Source organism: Pagrus pagrus, assembly GCF_965226575.1.
Source record: "Pagrus pagrus genome assembly, chromosome: 4".
NCBI classification, from domain to species: domain Eukaryota; kingdom Metazoa; phylum Chordata; class Actinopteri; order Spariformes; family Sparidae; genus Pagrus; species Pagrus pagrus.
In genome coordinates, this window is record NC_140188.1 from 28,550,841 (window position 1) to 28,571,616 (window position 20,776).

The 20,776-nt window shown below is 40.3% G+C and overlaps 1 protein-coding gene across 11 annotated transcripts in view; it reads right to left on the bottom strand.

Moving 5' to 3' along the window:
- The window catches only part of LOC311256394 (chloride channel protein 2-like), a 206,819-nt gene that overhangs the window by 160,818 nt on the left and 25,225 nt on the right, over nt 1-20,776 (bottom strand). For 8 of the 11 annotated variants that reach the window (XM_084351433.1, XM_084351430.1, XM_084351428.1 and 5 more), the window contains exon 1: nt 15,394-15,647. The exons of 1 other annotated variant lie outside the window; for it this stretch is intronic. In XM_084351433.1, coding sequence (XP_084207559.1) covers nt 15,394-15,444 — 51 coding nt within the window. In that variant the 5' untranslated portion in view covers nt 15,445-15,647. Of the gene's footprint in view, nt 1-15,393; nt 15,648-20,776 lie in introns of those variants that run through there. 2 more of the 11 variants (XM_084351424.1, XM_084351432.1) reach the window with 1 other exon arrangement.

Below are 20,776 nucleotides of genomic sequence, written 5' to 3' on the forward strand. Positions count from 1 at the left end.
TTTTCTCCGGTTTCGCTCATCTCAATTCTCATTTTATTTATTATTTTGATGTTAAACTTTAGAATAAGAATAGTTAAGTTGAATTGTTGTGAGAAATAAAAACATGATGTGTCACAGTTTCCCTGATGGACTGTAGTGTAGCTGTCTTTAATGGGCTATCATTAGGATCCTCTTGGGTGCAGCTGAGTCACATGTGACAGCTAGTGGTGAAATTCAGTATTACCAGTCTGGGCAGGTATTCAGCTTCATATCAAACCAGTTTGAACATTTTTAAATCGGCCCAACCCAAGTAACTTGTGCATTATTAAGCTAACATGTCGATGTTTTGAAAATACACTGTTTATTTTAATATCACCATTATCTCGTTAGCGTTATCTGAAGTGACATATATATTTATATATTTGCCGGATATATGCTACAAAGAACAATAAACACTAACAAGCTGTGTATATATGTAAACAAGTCATTTTATCATTCAGATGCAATTCAGACATCCAGCAGTCGATACTGAAGGTGAACTTGTCTGGCCTGGGCCGGACATGACAAGGCAAGGTTGTAAAGTCTAGTGGCATGTCAGCTAATCTGTGAGACAGAGTGTGTGAGTGGATGGGAAAAGAGACAAACAACAAGGGAGGTGAGAAAAGAGAGGACTTAAAACATAACATTTTATTACATAAAAAAGAGAGAGAGGGATGGAAATAAAAGAAGAAGGCGGAGAGGATATTTGTAAGTAATCTGCCATGCTCTGATTCAATGCTCAGGGCCAGGCTTCATTAGCACCAGTTCAACTCTCTTTATCAAGGCCACATGACGGATAGCATTGGCAGAGCGGAGTGAGGGCACAAAGGAACAGGTGGGACCTGCATGTCTACATGTGTTGTGAGTGAACCTCACACCTGCCTGCGTATGCTCACTCAAGAGCTGCATGTAAGAAAAAGGCCAAGTGCCTATTAGTGAAAAATGTGGTATACAAGGGGGTGTGTGTGCTAGCTTGTGTAGTGACAGAGTGCTGTAAAGTCTGTTGCTAACCAGTGTAAGGTGCATCAAAGCACCTTCCATCTTGCTTTCCAATCTGTCAGCGCGGGGACCGTTGTGCCTGGGCTGCCAAGAGCAGCAACTATCAGTGGCGAAATACTGCCAAGCGCCTGTTTAATTACACTCCATCAACAGCAAACTAACAGCAATTAGAAGGCACGCAGGCAATGGGGGGGAGCTACTGTAACTCTGGGTTGATGAACAGAGGACGAAGCTGGAGATGAATCTTGTACAGTACTATGATTTCACAAGAACAGGTGAAAGTAGAGATGCACCAGTCGACCAGCCATGGACCAGAATCGGCCAGTTTTCAGCATGAAGGCGACCGGAAGATCAGTGTCAGATATAGCCAAATATGTGCTGGTCGCATAAACACTCGTGTTACCTGCCCCCCAGCAGACCTCTGGCCCCAACAGAAAGAAAGAAACGATTTTATATTTAGTTTCTTTCTTTCCGTTCGGGCTGGCGAATAAACTAATTTATGTGGACTCATTTCATTGTCAACTCAGTGTGAGAGTGTTTATTGCATTTTGCCGTCATTTACATTCACACTTTTTAACGCTTTTTCTCCTTTCTGCAGTGGAGGAGGGACAGGGATGTTATTCGAGCTAACTCTGTTGTGATCTGTTGCCCTGTTGTCTTTTAGGAAAATAAAATCATTGTAGCCAAGCCTGACGAATTGTGCATTTACTTTAAGGGTAAGGATCCGTTGTCTGAGCCAAAGCAGCAAACTTTTCATTCTGCTCACGTCAGTTGGAGCACATTACAGACTGACAGACTCCTTCCATCTTTACCTTTCACAATAAGAGTCCCGGATATACCAGTACACACTGCGTAAATGCATATAAGATGGAGCTAAAATTCACCTGTATGTAACAGGTCATTAAAATATCTTACAATGTTTTATTTTTAATAATTATTTAATAATCACGACCAAAAAAATGTAATGTTCAATTTTAAAAAACATTGTGTATGCTTTTGTACACTACTAATTATAGTTGAATGAAAGAAAATTGCAATTGGTGCATCTCTAGGTGGAGGAACTGTGTATTTGCAATATCAATGGTAAAACACATATTAGTGACCGGTGTGGACTGTCGAGTGCGACTGAGGATGAACCCATTAGAAATAACCTTCGAGGGCTGCGCCTATTCTCATAGATGGATAGATCATAGATTCTCTACAGTATCATTCCCGCCGATCCATTTTGAGAGAACAAAGGCCTATGAGGTAACTCCAACACTACACTTCCTCACTTCCTCAATTAGTAAGTTACAGACTTTCGTTCAGGGCTGGTCCTCACATTGTTGCAGTCCAGCCAAAATTAAATGTTAAATGTCTGAGAATGCCATAATGTTGACCTCCTGACACTCATGTTTGAACAGAGGCCTCCTGGTGAATAATCATCGTGGACATTCAACAGTGGAAAATGTGCTGATGACACAGTATGGGTGCAGAAACACTGAGGCAGTCAGCCACAATGTGGAAGATCTGTAGTGACAGCAGATAAGGACTGACTACACCAGAGATCATCCTGTCAAACCACAACATGACGATGATACAGACAGCTGTACTGAGCTGGCCTGAAGAGGAAGGGATCCACATCACACCATGTCACCTTTTTGCTGTGACAAACAATTGCATGAGCAACAGTCACCCAGTTTATTCCTTCAGTCACCCAATACTAACTGAGTCACTGAACTGTATGTTAAGTAAAGTTATACAAATAAGGGTGAAAAAATCATGAGATTTCATTGAATTTTTCAGAAATGTGTATTTATCAGGATGGAATAGCTTCTGAAAAGCATTGAAACTCTACAGGGGAACGGTCATTTCATACCAACTCACCCAGGATTCACTTTCTCAGTTAGTGTTATGGATTTTCTCAAAAATATTCATGTAAAAACTTATATTAAATTCATGGGACCTTGCAAAATCCTAAAGCTGTACTCCAAATACTTTAGCTCTAAGCCTCACAAATCACATATTTTTTCACTGTATTGGTTGGAAATTTGTCCTGAACATCCAAGAAACCCTGGATAAGGATATACCCTGGAAGGATATTTGGCCACATGTATTCATTTAAATGGTATTCACAGAATGTTTATAGTAATACAATTAATAACAATAAATATTTTTTAATTGAACAAAGAAACTTTCATTTTCAAAAATCCATATCTCCACTAGCTTTTCTGTCTTTCTTGCCACCACATTTTGATTGTGCTGTATTAATATAGTTCTACCACATCTAGAAGTTATTTGGTCCTGCATTAAAAAAATGAGTGCCACAGATATTGCTAAATACAGCTCTGGAGCTGAAAAACCCACTTGTAGATGGCATTAATATTCATGGCTTATATATAAAACATTTTTTTAAAAGATGTTACATTACTCCATCATTTGCAATTTTTAGAAAATAGCTCATTCTTCCTACTTTTTCACTTGCTGTAATATCACATTCATTGGTTTTATTTAATAGGTGCATATTTGTACTGTTTTGACCTGAAGGCTTTTTATCTTTGTGTGATACCTATTGAGCCTGCTTTTCATTGGGTTCAGGAAATTTGCAAGTTACAGCTTGTAGTGGATCGGTTTGCTGTATATTGGTGATGTCATCTTGTTCTGTGCATCTGGACAAAATATATATATCTTAGAAATCGTAAAAAATAATGTTCACACTGAGCTAAGAAACTAACCTTTCAGAACACACTTTTGACATGAATTTGGCATGATTTTTTTTAGGTGAGTTGGTATGGAATGACCATTATTAAAATTGTTTTATGAAAAATGCTAAAAAACCATTTGGACTAACAGTCAGAGCTCCAGACCAATATTTAATATTGTTAAAATAAATAACTTAAATAAAAAAGATTATTATTAAGATTTTTAATCATCAGGTCCAAAATGATTGTTTCATATTTGTCACTGTGTAAGCTCCAGCTTCTAACAAGGCTTGTGAGCCAGTATTATAACACCCTAGGTATCACGTGGTATCTGTGTTTCGTCAGCAATTGAGACTCTTGGTATTTGCCAGTTTGTCGAAAATGTTGTAATGTTAATGTTAGCTAGTGTTGGCAACGTTATCTAGTACAACAAATGCCACATGCCCAGATGGAATGGCACATTTAATGCTGAATGTTATTAATAACACCCTTAGGATAACATTCTCCTTCTATGAAAGAAATTCAATGATAAAAGAAAAAACAAATGGCACAACATAGAAAAAAGGGGCTTTAATATGATAGGATATACTACAATAGAAAATAACCAGGTACAGTATACTGAGTCTTTAGTTTTGCTGCCACTGGCCCTCTGTCTGCAGCACCACATTATTGATTACTAAGCTTTCTACTTATTAAAGGGCAGAGAAAGACACGCACACAAAGCCTTGTAAACAATTAGACAGAGACACTTGAACAGCTCTTTAAGCATCATCAGCATTATGCAGGCACATCATCCATACAAGGTGAAGGGCATTCAAACATAAGACAGCTGCACAGTGGAAGCTTTACAACAGCTCAGGTAAAGGTGACTGCGTATTTATTCATGCGTCTAGATCTTCTTAAATGACATGTAGTTGATACATCAACAAGATCACTTATCAGAAAGGTGTTTCTGGTAATAGCAGCTAAACATGGAAAATCTCCCCAGCTGATAGTGAACTGTACATCCGCTGATGTGTCAACTCTGACTTTGTAGGTCATGGCTACTCAAGGTGACTTAGCTGTTTTGGTCCAGACTGTCCATTTGTTTGAACCAGCTGAGCTCATACAGAAAGAGGAACAGTGAACTCACACACACGGTGACAAGAGAAAAGTGACTTATAGTCATTTATTTCACTATGATTGCTATAAGACAAGCAGCGAGGAAGGCAGGGGGAAAGATTTCAGCGGCTTGTGAGTAGAAAAAATGTCTGAGCAGGATTCAGTCAGATAAGTGGTTATACCGTGTAGTGATAGCCACTTGAAGGGCTGCCATGTTCAGCTTTTATTACCCTTTTCTGTACATATGTCCATATCCATTGCAAAAAGTAAGAAAAGCTTATCGTTCAGCCGCCTCTGTACATTTTATGCATTGAAAGTATGAAATAACAAAAGACAGGGATGTTCACAGAGTAGCCAATATAAATGGAAATGCTGTTGCATCTCAGACCTTCTTTCCTTTCAAGAAAGAATGTGGATGGGAAGACAGAAAGTCAAAAGTGAAGTGTGGATGTGGGTGGCAACAGCAAACACTTGGCACACTACTGTATTTGTAAAATTCATGATTTATTCCTTGTTTAAAAACTGGAAGAAATGTCATATGTCATGTCATAAGTGAAAGTTTTAAATTCTCGTTGCCAACAGTGATCCAAGGTGTTAATACAATGAAAATATTCATTTGGTTTATTAATTTCATTCTCAGCTCTGTGACAGCACCATACATTCTGCTGTGTGGGTGTCTTTAGATTGTGACTGGCAGCCGAGTCATGCATTGAAACGTTCGTCAACATGTTTTTGAAAAGATAGCCAGCACAGGAAAAGCTGGAAAATATTTGCCGATGTGAATAAAATTTTCTCTTGATGTTATTTACATCACTGTTATAACAACGTGTGTGTGTGTGTGTGTGTGTGTGTGTGTGTGTGTGGCTATGGGGGAGTTTCATTATATAGAAGGAGCCCTCATGTTAACATTGAGGGCCAAAATATCTTGTTCAGCTCTGAATGTAGCACAGTTATCGGTGTTGCGTTGATGGCCAGAGCAGAGGAATACATGTCATCGTGTTCAATGTCGTTTTTTATCATATGACAACAATAATCTGTGTGATTGTGTGTATACTACAGTGGGGGAAAACATCATTTAGTGTGGAGTTCCTCTTTGAAAGAAAAATGTGTGACTCTTAATGGAAGGAGAACTTTCATCCTCTAATGGAGAGTTAACGGAGGATAATTTCTCTAAACTATAGCACTATATGATATTACAGTAACTTAAGACAGAAGTCTCCATCTGCATTGTGAATTACTCCATCATCCTGCTTATAAGTTTGGTATTGGAAATCAAACACATGTTCATGTCTTTCAAACATGGAAAAGAAAAGCAGCTAAGTCAAATTAAAAATTCATATGTTTTACAGTAAAAAGCAGTCAAAAATCACCTCATCTTTTCTGCATCATTTACATTGGTTTATTTTTCAACAAATCAGTATGCAAATGTGTTGCTGTTTTCACTTGACTTGGAAGTGATGGATGTGTGAGATTTCCCATCAGTATGTAGATGAAGAATAGAGCTGAAACAATTAATCATCTGTCAACTAATGAATTAAAAAAGCCACAATATGTAAGAAGTGGCCCCCTATGACCCGCCTCCCTCTCTCTGGTTGTACTGCGGACGACCAGGTCACCTTGGGGGTGTGGACACAGGAGGACAGCCAAGAACATGCATTCTGCCGTGGCTACGACACCCCTGGTTAGCAAGCAAGCTCAGTTAACCGTGCAGCTAACAGAGCTCTGCCTGGGATGGGAGCTCGGACCATGGGAGGAGTGTTGGTGTTGTTTACCACTTATCCATACCATCACCTCTTGAAAATGGCTAGGGGCTATTAATTGAATAACTACTAACTAACTACTGATTAATCACTGCAGCTCTACAGTTCGGTGGGTTTTTCATTTTGGCTTGACAGAATAAGATGAATCTACACACTTCATTTACTTCACTACTTTCGTGTTTTTCATGTTTTATCCAAGGTACTCTCTTATTTAAACCCCTTATTGACATAGCATGGCTGAATAGTGATCAACCACTGTCTCGCTTTAGATCTCCATTTTCCATCTGATCTCTAATCCATATATGTTAAGAACACAAGAGGGGGAAGAAATAATTGAATGGCACTAATCAAGAGCTACGCCTCAACACTTGAATCCAGCTCAACTGTTGATTCTCTCCTTCCCTTCTTCCCTCTCTCAGAGGTTAATCATCAACACCGCACAAGCCTGTTTGATCAATGCATCTTAGAACAAAGAGCTGGTCACACAAACACATTCCTCCTTTGGTTTTACCTACAGACAACTTTTGTTCCGTCTTGTGGAGTGTTTGCCAAATTCACAGTTATTACAAACAGTTCCTCATTTAGAGGCTTAATTCTTTTGCTTTTGTGCAAATGTTTGTGTTTACAACTCAAGCTCCAAGTCCTGACTGAGGAGATCCATCATTGCTGTTTGTCCAGAGAGTAAATAAAGGTGATTAGGTCATTTTGGCTTGGCTTTTTGGCATAAAACAAAGGTTGATCTTTTTCACAGCAGAGACAAAAAATGTTGAAGGCTTTTGATCCTTATCTTCAGCAAAAGCCAGTCACATCTCAGCTCTGACTCAGCTCTGACCAAATGTTATGCAAGCACCCCTTTCTCCACACACTAAAAGACGGAGTCAAGGAGCTGTTGACCTGTCTTGCAAAAACAAGTAAATAAAAAAAGAAAGACTTTATCCACAAAGCGTGATGGAGTGATGGTGAAAGAAAGAAGTGGAGAGGGCAAGTAAAAGGAAATTTCCACTACGGCTGCAAACAAGCAGACATCAAACGGACACGGGTGCGACTACATAAAGCCTAATTACCACAGCACGGCGAATAACATGGGCTTACAAATTACCCTGTGTCACAGCAAGACAGATGGCTGCAACACACACACACACACACACACACACACACAAATTATTAAGTTTCCATGCTTCTCTAACTGACACTTTCACTTCCCTGTTGCTTTGTTCAAAAAGTCAGTAGTTATTATTTGAATATTAACACATTCCTGGTCATAAAACAGAAATCCTGCAAAAAGAGAAACATGCCTGACCAGAACGCCTTTCAAATAAAAAAGCCTGTACCGACCAGTGAACACTTCTCTCATGTAAAGGCTTCTAATACAGCTTCTTATACAGCCACTGAGGAAGTCAACATGGATATTAAATGTTTTTACAGCTTCTAAGTGTCACAATGGGAAACAAATATAGACACATTCAGATCAGTGGTTATCCTTTGACTAAGTGTTTGCTGGTCACCTTATCTTTCACCTTGTGCCTCTTATCGGAGCAGTGAAACATCTATGCACTATAAACATAAAACAAGCAAGTATGGGACACAGGCAATGTTGCCAAACAATCACAAGCTCTGGGACAGCTGGACACAATCCCTTCAGACAGATCATCTCACCTTATACACATACACACCATTACCCAGCACATTCATATGATCTGGTAATAACAATAACAAGTCAGGGTGAGACAAAAAGGCGAGGCGTGACAATCAGCGGTCTGTCCACCAGGGATAGGATGAAGAGGAGGAACATAAAAGGTAACGAATCAAGACTCCGAGGAATGACGGGGCATCATGGGCGCAATGACACGAGCATAACGATGCCATCCAAGAGTCAGAACAATACCCCTGGCTCCCACACACATTCAGGACATACTGTACATCCACAATCACCAATTTTCAAAATGTCTCATAATCTCAGAGACGATTAGCTCAAGCTGATGTTGGGGCCATGCGTTTCCACATAAATCAGGAAAATACACCATCCTGGCCTGCATCACCTCAGGTTCAGGCATCACTGCCAATACAAGCCACCAAATGATCAACAGAATCCTCTTCCACTTTATAGCACAGGACATTTGTTTCTGTGTGCAGTTTGTATTGGTTTGGTTTTCGTCTAATTGTGCCATTACTTCCTACATATTGGCATGCACACACATCTTATTGTAATGTATGTGCTCCACCCAGAGAGCTTTGGAAGGGTGTTATTGTTGTCAGCTAAACCATGCTAATCAGGTTAGCCCAGCTCACATGAGAATGAGAAACAAGAAATAAAATGCCAAAGCTTTAAGAACGGACACTTCAGTGATTAAGCATTGGACTTCTACATAGAGCTGCAACGATTAATAGTCCATTAATCAACAAGTCAATCAAAACAAAATTAGTTGCCAACTATTTTACTAAACAATTAATGGTTTACGTCATTGTTCATGCAAAAAATGTCAAACATTTGATGGTTCAACATTTTGTAAAACTTTTAATCATGAAAATTATCAGTAGATTATTCGATAATGTACACAATAGTTAGCCGCAGCCCTACTGAGGCCGTACTGTGGGGGGCTCACTAAACTGTATCAAGAGAAGAATGGCAACAAAGGATAGATAATGTGATACAAAAAAAGAAAAAAAAACAGGAAACTTAATTTGATAAGATAAATTTGATAGATAATTTGAATAGCTCTATTTGGAGAGAGTTAATCACTCTAGAATGATCAGGATGGTTTTGTAGGGGAGTGCATTATATCAAACAACCAAAGCAGGCCCTGCTTTCTTTGAAAACATTATCAAGAATGGCTGGGGTTCACTGTGCATGTTACTCACAACAAACAAACTCCCATGCATCCAAGAACCCTTAAATCAGACTAAATCATGTGATTAGACTTCTCTTATAGATTAGATTATGGACAATGAGAACTTGTATCAAGCAGCAAAAAAGCTGTAGCATGAAGTGTTTGAGTTCTTTTGCTGACATTGCATATCCTGCGATGAGACTATTGTGCATGTGCATGTTGCAATGTCATTGCTGAAATGATACATTGCGCAGCCCTACTTTTAATCATGTACGGGTCATGGATCATACGTCGATTGACAGACAAATTCATCAGCAACAATTTTAATCAACAACTTTAAATGTAAATATGTGCTGGTTTTCTTAGTCTTCTGCAATAGTTAAATTGAATACTGTTAGATTTTAAAATGTTAGTAACTGATGATGTCATCAGGCACACTTGGGACAGCTCCTTCTAGAGCCACAGAAGACACTATACACCTGTTTTTGCAGGCTGAGTAGCACCCACCATGATCTTAAACACACAATATGTAATTTCTGCCACTAGGGGTCTCTCTCTATCAGAGTGTTATGTGGGGAGGGCTGGGCTGCCAGCTCTGGACAGAGAATAGGGTGTAGAGCCACATCATCTAGAGGAATAAACAACTGGAGTCAAATTGGATTGTATACTGATCCAAACTCGTTTACAAACTGGAGGAGAGCTCAGAGGTTATTTTTTAGGTTCGTGGATTAAAAGTGCATCTATCTTCACTCCTGCTTATCAGCCTGACTACAGCTGCAATCCGCAGATGTGACCTCCATTGTTGGGTGTTATTGAACTGTTATTGAACTGTAATGCAATAATGTAAGTACACAACTCAACAAAATCACAGGTCTAGTTGTTATAGACATTTTAATGCAGAATTCTCACATATTACATCTTTACTTGCTGCAGTGCCATTTTAAGAGCAGCAAGACGTCGCAGGCTTGTGTGGCAGTGTAGTTATAAGAATAAGTCCAAGTCAGAAACAAGTCCACCAAGTTCCAAATGTGGGTGTGTTTTCTGTTTGGTGAGTAAATGTCATAAGGCTCTCTGTCACACTGACGGTATGTACCGAAAGTCCACTTTATAAAAAACCATCATTCATCTCCATGAATTAATCTCTGCGTCTTTCCTCTCCTGATGGAGTTTGACACACTCAGAGGGCCTTCGTGGTGCATTCAGGAGCACATCTTAAACTGTGAAATCTACATTGCTTCATACGCCAAAAGGTGTGCCAACCAGGAAGTCATGGTGTGCTTTATAAACTCAGAAATCTGTTCTCAAATGGCCATGAAGGATGTTTAAAATGTTTTTTCATTTTCCTTAGTTGAAACACATCGGCCTACATCTGTTAGAACTTTCTTCTTTCATTACAGCACCTTTAATAATCAGACTAATAATAATAATAATAATAATAATAACAACAACAATAATAATAATTATATCCCATTTATTTCAGATAGGTTTTAAAAATTCTATCAAAAAAAATCCCAGCAAATTGTTAAAACTCAAGTAGCCTGTGATGTTCAGGTTGTTTTACTGCAGCGTTTTAAAATAATTAATTACTAAAGACAAAAGATGCAACATTAATTCATTGAAAATTAAATGTTATTTTGTTATTGCCAATTGTTCCGGACCCGTGACCTTAAATGAAAATCAGATGCGGACCTTTGACCTTTGAGTTTGAGAACTCCTGCACTACACTGTGGTTCTACTCATTCATGCTCCTGGTCTGATCGCCAGCTTATGTGATTGGCCACCGCACCATGACGTCAATCCAGCCTTAATGAATAACGTAACGTTAACATCCCCATCCTTTACTCTTCTGCAACAAATGCATGTCACTCTTACTGATCATAGTTTCACTCTGCCATGTAACGTTAACCTTATGAGTGAGCACATTAAGGCTATTATTCCCGTTTGTTTTTCTTGTTTTTTTTAACATTGGATTAATTTACATTACGTTGAGAGAGTTTCCCCTGCAACCAATAGTTGGAGGAATTGGTCATCTCTTGACTGTCTGTGACCATCATACACTAAAAAAGAAATATTGCAAAAGATGACAGGATAACGTTAAGCAAGAAAAGGTGTTTCTGGTCGGAGTTTGGTTCATAATGACTTAGTGGTTCAGAATGAGAGTAGAGAAAATGTGAAGTTTAAAGGGCATCAGACTATAAAGCCTGTATATTGCTGCAGAAAAAAACAATATTCAAGCAAATGTGCTCTAAATGATGTTGCTCTGTTTCATCATAAATTCATCTGAAATAAGCTAGTGTTGTGAAACCATGCACATGTGCATGAGAAGTATAACCTGTGGTGATATGGGGTTTTAAACCTTATTTTGGGGCAAAGTCACCAAACGTTTATAGCGTTTTTTTAATCAGACTTGAGGATCGGTGATTCTATACATGCAGTTTTTATTTCTTGGTGACCACTGAAAGTGAAGTGTGTCTCTCTTCCCATTCATTTAGATAAACGCCCAGTCTTGTGAGCCCGAAATAACTACCTGGGGATGTTGCAAAGATGGCATGACTTCCCTTTCAGGACTTTGCTTACAGCATTGGGTTTCATTGCTTAGGGAAAACTACCACGCAACATAAAATGTCATAAATATTAGCCTCTAACCGGCATCAGTCACAAGTACCTTTATTGTCCACCATCTAATAAAACTTTACCTTTGATCACCAGACGATCCATTTATTATTTAATGACATGAGGACAGAATGTTAAATAAAACATAACCCCAACGTGTCAGTCTGCATGACGCTGAGTTCATGACCTTAAATCACCACTAAAACTGATGCCTACAGTTGTCAAAAAATATATTATCAATTTCGATGTTTTGGACAATTTTTCTTTCAGCAGTCACATGTAATCATTTGTTCACACACTTATCGTCTGCAAGGGACTATGGTCTGTGGTGACCGTGAACAGTGTTTTAAGGTCTGAATGGTACCTTTTAAGACTCTTCAGGGTTATTACTGAACTGCACAGGCTAGGACATTCATTGTTGAAAGGCAATATTAATATTTTTTGAATGTGGTTGCTGTTTGCTGATATTTTGGGCCCTTAAAATCAAACCGTTTCAATGCCAAAAAATCTGATTCCGAAATTATTTGATCTTTTAATCTTGAAAAAGCCTCTGAAACGGCTTTTAGATGATCATGGGACACTGAAACCCAGGAAAATTATTATAAAAAAACATGTGACTTCTGTAGCCTCTAATAAACTTTGCAGTGCAGCATAGAGGTATAAAGGCACATTTTATATATATTTTATGTAATTCATCATAAATTCTCAAACAGCATCGTGTTCATTATATCCTACTTTAACAGGCACAAATGTGACTTCAGATTCAAGCATAAACCAACTAAAAAGCTTTACACAAACACAAACGGATGCATCAGTCTGATGTTAACGGACAATATGTTGAGGCTGGTTTTATCTTGCGAGTGCTCCTTACTCATGGCCCTGCCAACATTTCTGTAGCCAGCCTTTCAGCTGCTCTCACAGCCAAACTACACTGGCCTCTTTGAGCATCCACTGCCCACAACAAACCCACACAACCACCATGACTGCCAATATCACACAAAGACACCATGTTACTACAACCCACGGCGAGGAGATGGGGGGCAGAGAGAACTCATTTATGTTAAAAGAGGTTATTCTCACACTGGAGCTATTTTTATTTCATTCTATTTCAATGCTCTCCCAATTTTGTTCATATAACAATCATCCAAGCACAGCAGGGAGAGCTGAGATTAACAGAAAAGGTGGTGCGAGTGGATTTTTTGCCGGCACGTTCCTGTCAGAGAGCCGGGGGGGCAAGCACGAGACCCCGCCAGGGTGATAGAGCGTCCAGCGCTGAATCAGCGGGTCGCACGTTGTGTAATCTCTCACACAAACACACACACACACACAGATTAACAGCACACAGAGAGGCAGGGAAGGGAGGCGGGGGGGGGAGCTCTCTTTACAAAGAAACTTTTTCAAGAAAAGGAAACAGAGGCCCAAAGTAGTGTTACAGTTGTGGCTCTTCTTAATTTAAAGCCTCGCTGCCACTGAATGGGTCCAGTTGGCCTATAAAACTAGTCTCTTCAAATAGCAGATTCTTTAGGCTTGACAGAAGTTTGTCAGGAAAAGTTCAACTAGACACTTACACACACAGCACTTGGCCTCTTACACACCAAACTTGACCATCCCATGGGGCACACTTAAGATCCATGCTCCTCAAAGTGGTATTTACAATACCTCAGGGGGTACTTTAGGAGGAGCAAAATGATGAATAGTGTAATGTCTTTAAACAATGTCTTTTTTCTTTCTACCTCACTACTGTTATCTCTCAAACAATTTATTGCTGACTATCAATTTAAACCAGTCCTTGCAGATCCCAATGACAACAGTGACAAAACTGTTTGAGGGCCTGCCCCGTGCAAATGTTTGAGAGCCCCCTGCTGTATGCAACAGGTCTAATATCAAACCACTCACTCAGCGGACTCATCTTCTGAACTGTGTGCACACCACCTAGAAATCCCAACAACTACTTGCTTGTTATGCAAGCTAAAAAGTCAACTACCTTATGTCATGGATATGAGGCGTACAGTAACTCATAAAGTCTAAGCTCAAATTTAATCACTGTTCACACTTAGAGACCCTCTATAAAGGTTAACCGGCATAGCAGTGAGCCTGCACAACTGTTAGATGTATCTCATGTTACTACACATTGTGCATGTGCACGTAAACAGAAGCATTTCCAAGCATTCAGGCTGATGAATAACAATGAATTGATCTATTGTTGGATGGTACTGACTGATATCAATGCAGCCTAGACATACTGAGCCCCTCACACATAGAGTAATGCCCATGACTACTGTGCTGTTTGTGTAAAGATGACATCATCCTCTTGCATATAATATGGGTTGCATTTACGATGGCAGACAGATCAGAATCATTTACCAAATCATGGTTCTGGATATATAATGAAGCAAAATCCCATTCAAAAATCTGTGAGGGGAGTAAATTTGCTTGAAGACAAAAATGCATATCTCACAAAACATTAATCCAGCCATGTATTAATCATTATGAGTTGTTTGTGGATTTGGCTAATCTTTCAAGCACCAGGCACTTTGTTTGATAAAATTCCAACCTTCAAAACCACACTCTGCTCGCTGCCGCCCACCACACTGTCCTTTGGTTAGACCAAGACGCTGTGTTATAAAGCTGATATTTCACATATATGAATGAATGCTTGATTAAATAATTCCCATGCCGAATTATAGGGAACATTTTTTAAATTCAAAATAGGCATTAAGCCAATTTCTAATATGCACTTCCGACAATAAACGCGACTTTCTTTAAGCGCATTGAATTTTGCAAAGGTAGTTTGGACATGCAGGAGAGAAGACTACCTGGACCGGGACAGGCACGTCAGATGTTTTGTCAGTAAGCCCCTTTACTAGCTCCCCTGTTGTAAAGCTAACTAGTAGCTAAAGACACTCAGTGTGTGATGTTTAGACATTTAGAAAACGTGTCCTTAGTTATGTCGCTTGACAAGTACACAAGCGGACAGTTAAGGACTTAAACACACATAAGCCATACACGGCGGCTTCCGACACCACAAACCTCTGTCACTTTCACGTGAGTGTACAGGAACTCCGTTTAAAATCTGACAACTTTTATACGACCCGTGGTTGTCTGCTCACACAGACACTCCGGCAGAAACTTCCCGAATCACAGAGACACACTGCTTTATTCGGCACACACATATTGCACCAGAATGCATTTATTTCATTTAAATGATCACTTTTGACCACGGTTCGCTCTCCCTGCTTGCTATCATGTAGCTAGGACCAGATGCAGACAGCAAAGCAGACAGCTGTAAGTTGAAAGGTTTGTCAGTGGAGTCTGGCTTGCCTCTAAATGCAAGAGGACTGCACGTACTGTGTCCAGTGAACAAAGTTCAGAGCGGCAACAAGTCAAACTTACCAGAGTTTGCTCATACTGCAGCGCCCGCTGGTCTGAGCCGTCCCCTGCCATGGCTCGGCTCCGTCTCTACCCGGCGACTTGATGAAATCTTTTCAGCTTGGAAGTGAGAGGGAACCGACAGCGATATCTCTCTGTGTGCGCACTGATTAAAGCATTGGGTTGACTTTAGTCTCTGTATGGGAGTTCACAAAGGGAACTCCAGCTACAGAATGCGTCCTGGTTACAGTAAGTTCCTTCATTTTATAGCCTGTAGTCCCCAGCAAGACTCACGATGTGAGGCGGGACTTGAGTGGTTTGAAGTGGAATCGACCCTCCCATCTGGAAGTGCTGTCAATCAAACCACAGGGATTCACGCTCTGTGCGTTGGTTTGAATGGCTTTTCATGAGAAGACGTTTCTTACATTTTAGCATCGTTTCATTTTTGTTTTTGAACAGTTTTTTAAGAAACAAGGTGGGAAAAAAGACAAAATATCTGTCAGTATGAAATCTGTGGTGAGTTACCTGAGGCCAGGTGGATTAAACCACTACTACACCTCTGGATGTTGATGATTAACTTCTTATAGTCTTTTTTTATTAGAGTGGATAATTTAATGGTTCATGTATTAATTTTTGTTGGCTGTATTTTTTGGGGTGGATTTAAAAACCGTTCCCATGACATGACTGAATTCATTATAGGCTAAATAATATACATGTGAAGAACACTTCTGGGCCGGCCCAGGTGTCTTCTGGGCCCCACGAAACAGAGGCTGTTAATTGAGTCAATAAAACTTAACCAAAGTCCTTAAGGTCCCCCAGACACACTCCAATTCCCTGACCAAACTGTTGGCGTTTGAGTTGCATTGTGGGTAATGTTCTTGGAAGAAGCATGCATGGAATTAAAAGGAAAGTATCTTTGGTTTGGTTTGTTTCCTCTAGTTTTAAGAACTGAGGTATTTAAGTTCATATTGTGCTCACATTGTGAATAATTGCAGATAAAGTTGTATTTAATCAAATTAACACAAACCAACACAAATTATTATCTCAGCGTAGGAGTGGCCTTTTCACTTGATTTAATACAAGTTTGGAGGTGACTTCCTTCATAAACAAATAACAGACTTTTCAGAACCTGACTGTTAGTTAGTTCTTCCTCACATATGTCACTCTTCAGAAAAGAGTGTTGTACATTAGTTGTAAACATCCATCTGAGAGGCTGCTTGGTGCTCAGTGGACTCAGCTCTTTCCCTTCCTCTTTTTATGACACGAAGTGAAAAGCTCCTCCCATTGCAGCAGGAAGTCCTCGTCCTGGCAGAGGATTGCCATCTACGCCCTTCAAGTATCTTTTGGAGAGCCTCCACAATCTCAGTGGCCTCCAGCACGTACAGTAGTTGGATTGATTCCTCAAAACCTATTCTTTATCCAGAATCTGAGTGAGCTTTGTGATGTCTCCAAGAGCTTCACGCATCTTTTCCTCCCTTTTCAGCTTGTCAGCCAGCCTCTGGCTTTCAGCTGAAAGCTTCTCTGTGAGCATGCAGGCCTCCTCCAATCTCTGGAAGTGCCTCCCTGTTTCTAACAGCCTTCAGTTTGCTCCTCTCTGCCTCCGTCCTCATTTTCTCTCTCTTTCTAGAGCTGCAGGTCAAACTCTTTATGAAAGGCCTCTGATATCAAAATTCTTGAGGTTTTCAGCCTCTGGTTCCTCAGGTTCTGTTCTGCCTGAGGTGTTTGCTGCAGCTCCAGGATCTCATGATGGAGTTGAGTCTGTCTGGTTTTCTCAGATTTGAGCTTAACTGAAAGCAGGCAGCTCTCAGCTGAAGACTCATCTGAGACCTTCTGCATGACTTCCAGTTTGTGGAAGAAAGTCACAGCAATCTCCACAGCCTCCCGTTTTTCTGTCTCTGCCCAGACCTGCAGGGATTTCTCTGCCTGGATGTTCTTTGTTAAGTTCCTCCAGCTCCCATTTTGCCTCCTCTATCTGTTGAAGTAATTCCTCCACTCTGGAGGGACAGGCCTACTTCTCTCTGCTCACCTCAGCATGTATTCAGCTCTCTGAAGCTCATTCTACAGCTCCTTGATTTCTCCTAAATGTTGTGCTATGAGTTTTGCCCTCCCTATGGTATTACTGTTGGTGCCACTGTCACAAAGACAGCATTAGCAACATGGCTACTCACAGCCTGGCTACTGTCCAAAGCAAAAAAACAACCATCAGAATTCCAATTTGATCTAGAAATCCCAATCTGAAAGAGTAAAGGGCTGAACACATATGAGCGGAGCATGTACATGGTCAAACGTCTAGAACGTGCTTTTCATTTCATGTACATGTAAACAGGTTAGGGCAGCCGTGCGTGTCACACAAGGCTAGAGATTCGGAGTCTTGGCAATTTTTTCCACGACACGCATGCGGTTATCTGAAAAAATAGACCTGGTCAGTGGACAGTCATATCGGCATCATGCAGCACATGTGTTTCACTACAGTTTTAATGTCTATACGCTGTAGAATATGTCAGAGAGATGAAGAGAATATACAGTCGAACAGTTGAAGGGCAGTCTTTTTCCAACGCCCTCTTTTTGTCTCTCTCTCTGCTCTCTCTATCTTTCAAAGAAGGTATGACACAGCACCAGCGCTCTCCATCAAGTCAGTGCCCGCCTGTTCACTCTTGTTTTACCTCGGTTTCAATCACTCTCCCTTTTCACCTTCTTTGCCTCCTCCATCAGCGGGGTTCTTTTTCTTTTGCCATGTAGTTTCCACAGTTATTCAGGTTGTTCCACCATTACCTGAAGATAGTGACCGGGGAAAACAATACCTCTTCCTGTTTTGGTTCGGCAATGGCGGACGTGCTTTCTTTGTGCCAAAATTCGTCCTTTGTTTTTGCGGGAACATTTCAGCCCCCTTGGGCAGACCACATAGCATTATGAAATCAAGCTGTATAGAGAACCAATGAATACACAGATGGTGTAATATATATATATTACACCATCTGTGTATTCATTGGTATACATGTCATATACTTGTCATTTTGTAATATGATACAATAACATTTGAAAAATTATGCCTTGAAACAAAAGTCAGAAAAGCAACATTGACATGAGGTGGAACCACAGTGGATTAGTGGCACAGAGCTGCTGCTGCACTGCTGGGGAAAACTTCGAGCTCTTAAGATATTAAATGCTGGCCCCGAGCAAAGATTATCTCCTCCTGAGGTCAAACACACGCTTGATTCAATCTGTCTTCAGAAACTTGACACTGAGAAACTGAAGTGTTTGATGTTCTTTTGCAGTGAAGTGAAACAAATACAGGGAACCTATACATAGCCGTCATGAGGGAGTTCAACCTGAGATGGAATTCTTCAAAAATACACACTTGAGCCAGCACAGATCTTTTTCACTTCAGCAGAATATGTGTGTGTGTGTTGGATAGAGTGGGTTAATCATTAGAATAGCACTGCTTTGTGTGAATCTGTTTGAAAGTGCCTTTGTAGTTTAACCCCAGGTGTTACTGAACTGTTCTCTTCAAGGTTATGCAAGGGCTCACATTCTTGTAGCTCATAATAGCTTTACTATCTCTCAATGGAAAATGACTGGAGTTGCGCAATTCACAGAGACACTGATGATTATTGCATTCATCCAATTTACACCCCCTTACACCATTTTTACATATAGCCCTACTACTTAGCCCTACCCCTCTGTTTGACGCATTCACATTTAGGGATATGGCTGAGTGGTAAAGGTAAGGGGTGTATTGGGATTTGGCCTTAGAGCCTGTTCAGACCTTCGCATGCATCTTGGTTGACCCAGTCACAAGTGGACAGCTGTAAACAACCACCAAGATGCACCATGATCCAATCACTCAAACCACTTGTTGAGGTGGTCTGGGATGCACGCGACTACATATCTTTTGTAGTGTAAACACTGATGTATCCCTGACAAGGATGTAATCAGTGCAGAATGTGCTGGTTGTTACAGTAACAGGATGCTAACATGAGTCCAGTGCCACATTGACGCATCGCCAACTCAACTGACGTCCTCTTTGAGACAGGAAAAAGTCAATGACACACACGCTGTGTGATTCACACGCAGTTCACTGTAATGCAGATGATGACTTTTTTAACCTGCTTATATTTACAGCAAATGTTTGTCTGTCTGTTTCAACTGATTTCAGTCAGTCAGTCAGTTTGGAGAGGAGAAACTTATACCCTACTGCTTTGGCAAATTCTAAATCATTTGTGCTTTCTAGTAAATTTGGCATTACATACAATACATTAAGATGTTTCTTTTCATGTAAAAAGTGTAAGTTTGTCATTGCATCATTGTACTCGCCTGTCTGCTTCCATGTCTAAATGTCTTACCTCCAGACATTTTTTTATTTCTCCATTTACACTAATTTTATGAAAGAAGACAATTTTATTGACTAATTTAACAAATACAGCCAACAGTAACCAATATTGGCTACTTCACCTGTAGAGAGGTCTTAGGGCGCACTCACACTTGGCCCAGTGGCTCCGTACCATGCTGAAGCACAGTTGTTCCTCCTCCCCAATCCCCTGCTGCCCTGCACTCACATAACAGGAGAATAACAGAGAGAACATGACTAACTTCACTGATTTTTTGGTGGCTTATTTTGTGTCGTTTTGGTCACAGAAGGCCCTCTCACGTTCCTGGATTTCTTGATTATGCAAGGCGGCCTAATACACATGATTATACTTCATGTCCACGTTGCACAACCGTGCTCATGCTCTTGCAAGAGCAACCGTACTGTGCCAAAGCACACCTCTTCCAGCCGTGCCAGGGCCAAGGAAGTGTACCATGCTTGAGCACAGTACAGAGGGCTCACACTTGTCAAACAAACTGGACTTTGGGAGTCAAACTTGCTTGGTCACGGTACGGATGGCCTAGTGTGAGTGCGCCCTTATACCTCTATAAAACATCATTTAAGTTTGTGAGTTGTTGTGTTGGAAGAAGCTTTATTAACTTTGTGAAGCGCTGTCTATGAAAAATTATTTGTATTTCTTGTGATTTCAGTTAATGTTATATATAAAGTTCTTTCTTTCTGTGTGTGAAAATTGTTTCCCAGTGTCCCACTGATGTACATGATTATTTGCATATAGAGTGGAAAAATGAGATCTGATCACAAGCGGTCACTCAAGATGCACTATAATGCCAGGTGTGAACTGACGGCCTGAGAGCTGTCCATTTGTGATCAGATCATCCGAGACGGATGTTAATATCGGGTATGAAGAGGCTCTTAAATACAACACCCACACCTGTTAAGGTCTATTCACCCTGCTGCCAACTGGGGTGCCAAATCGCACAAAATATCAAATTCAACATAATGTTGCTTTAAGAATTGTGAACCTTTTCCTTTCCAATAGACTTAAAAGATTAAAATCCAGCTTCACTTGTGAACTAAAAC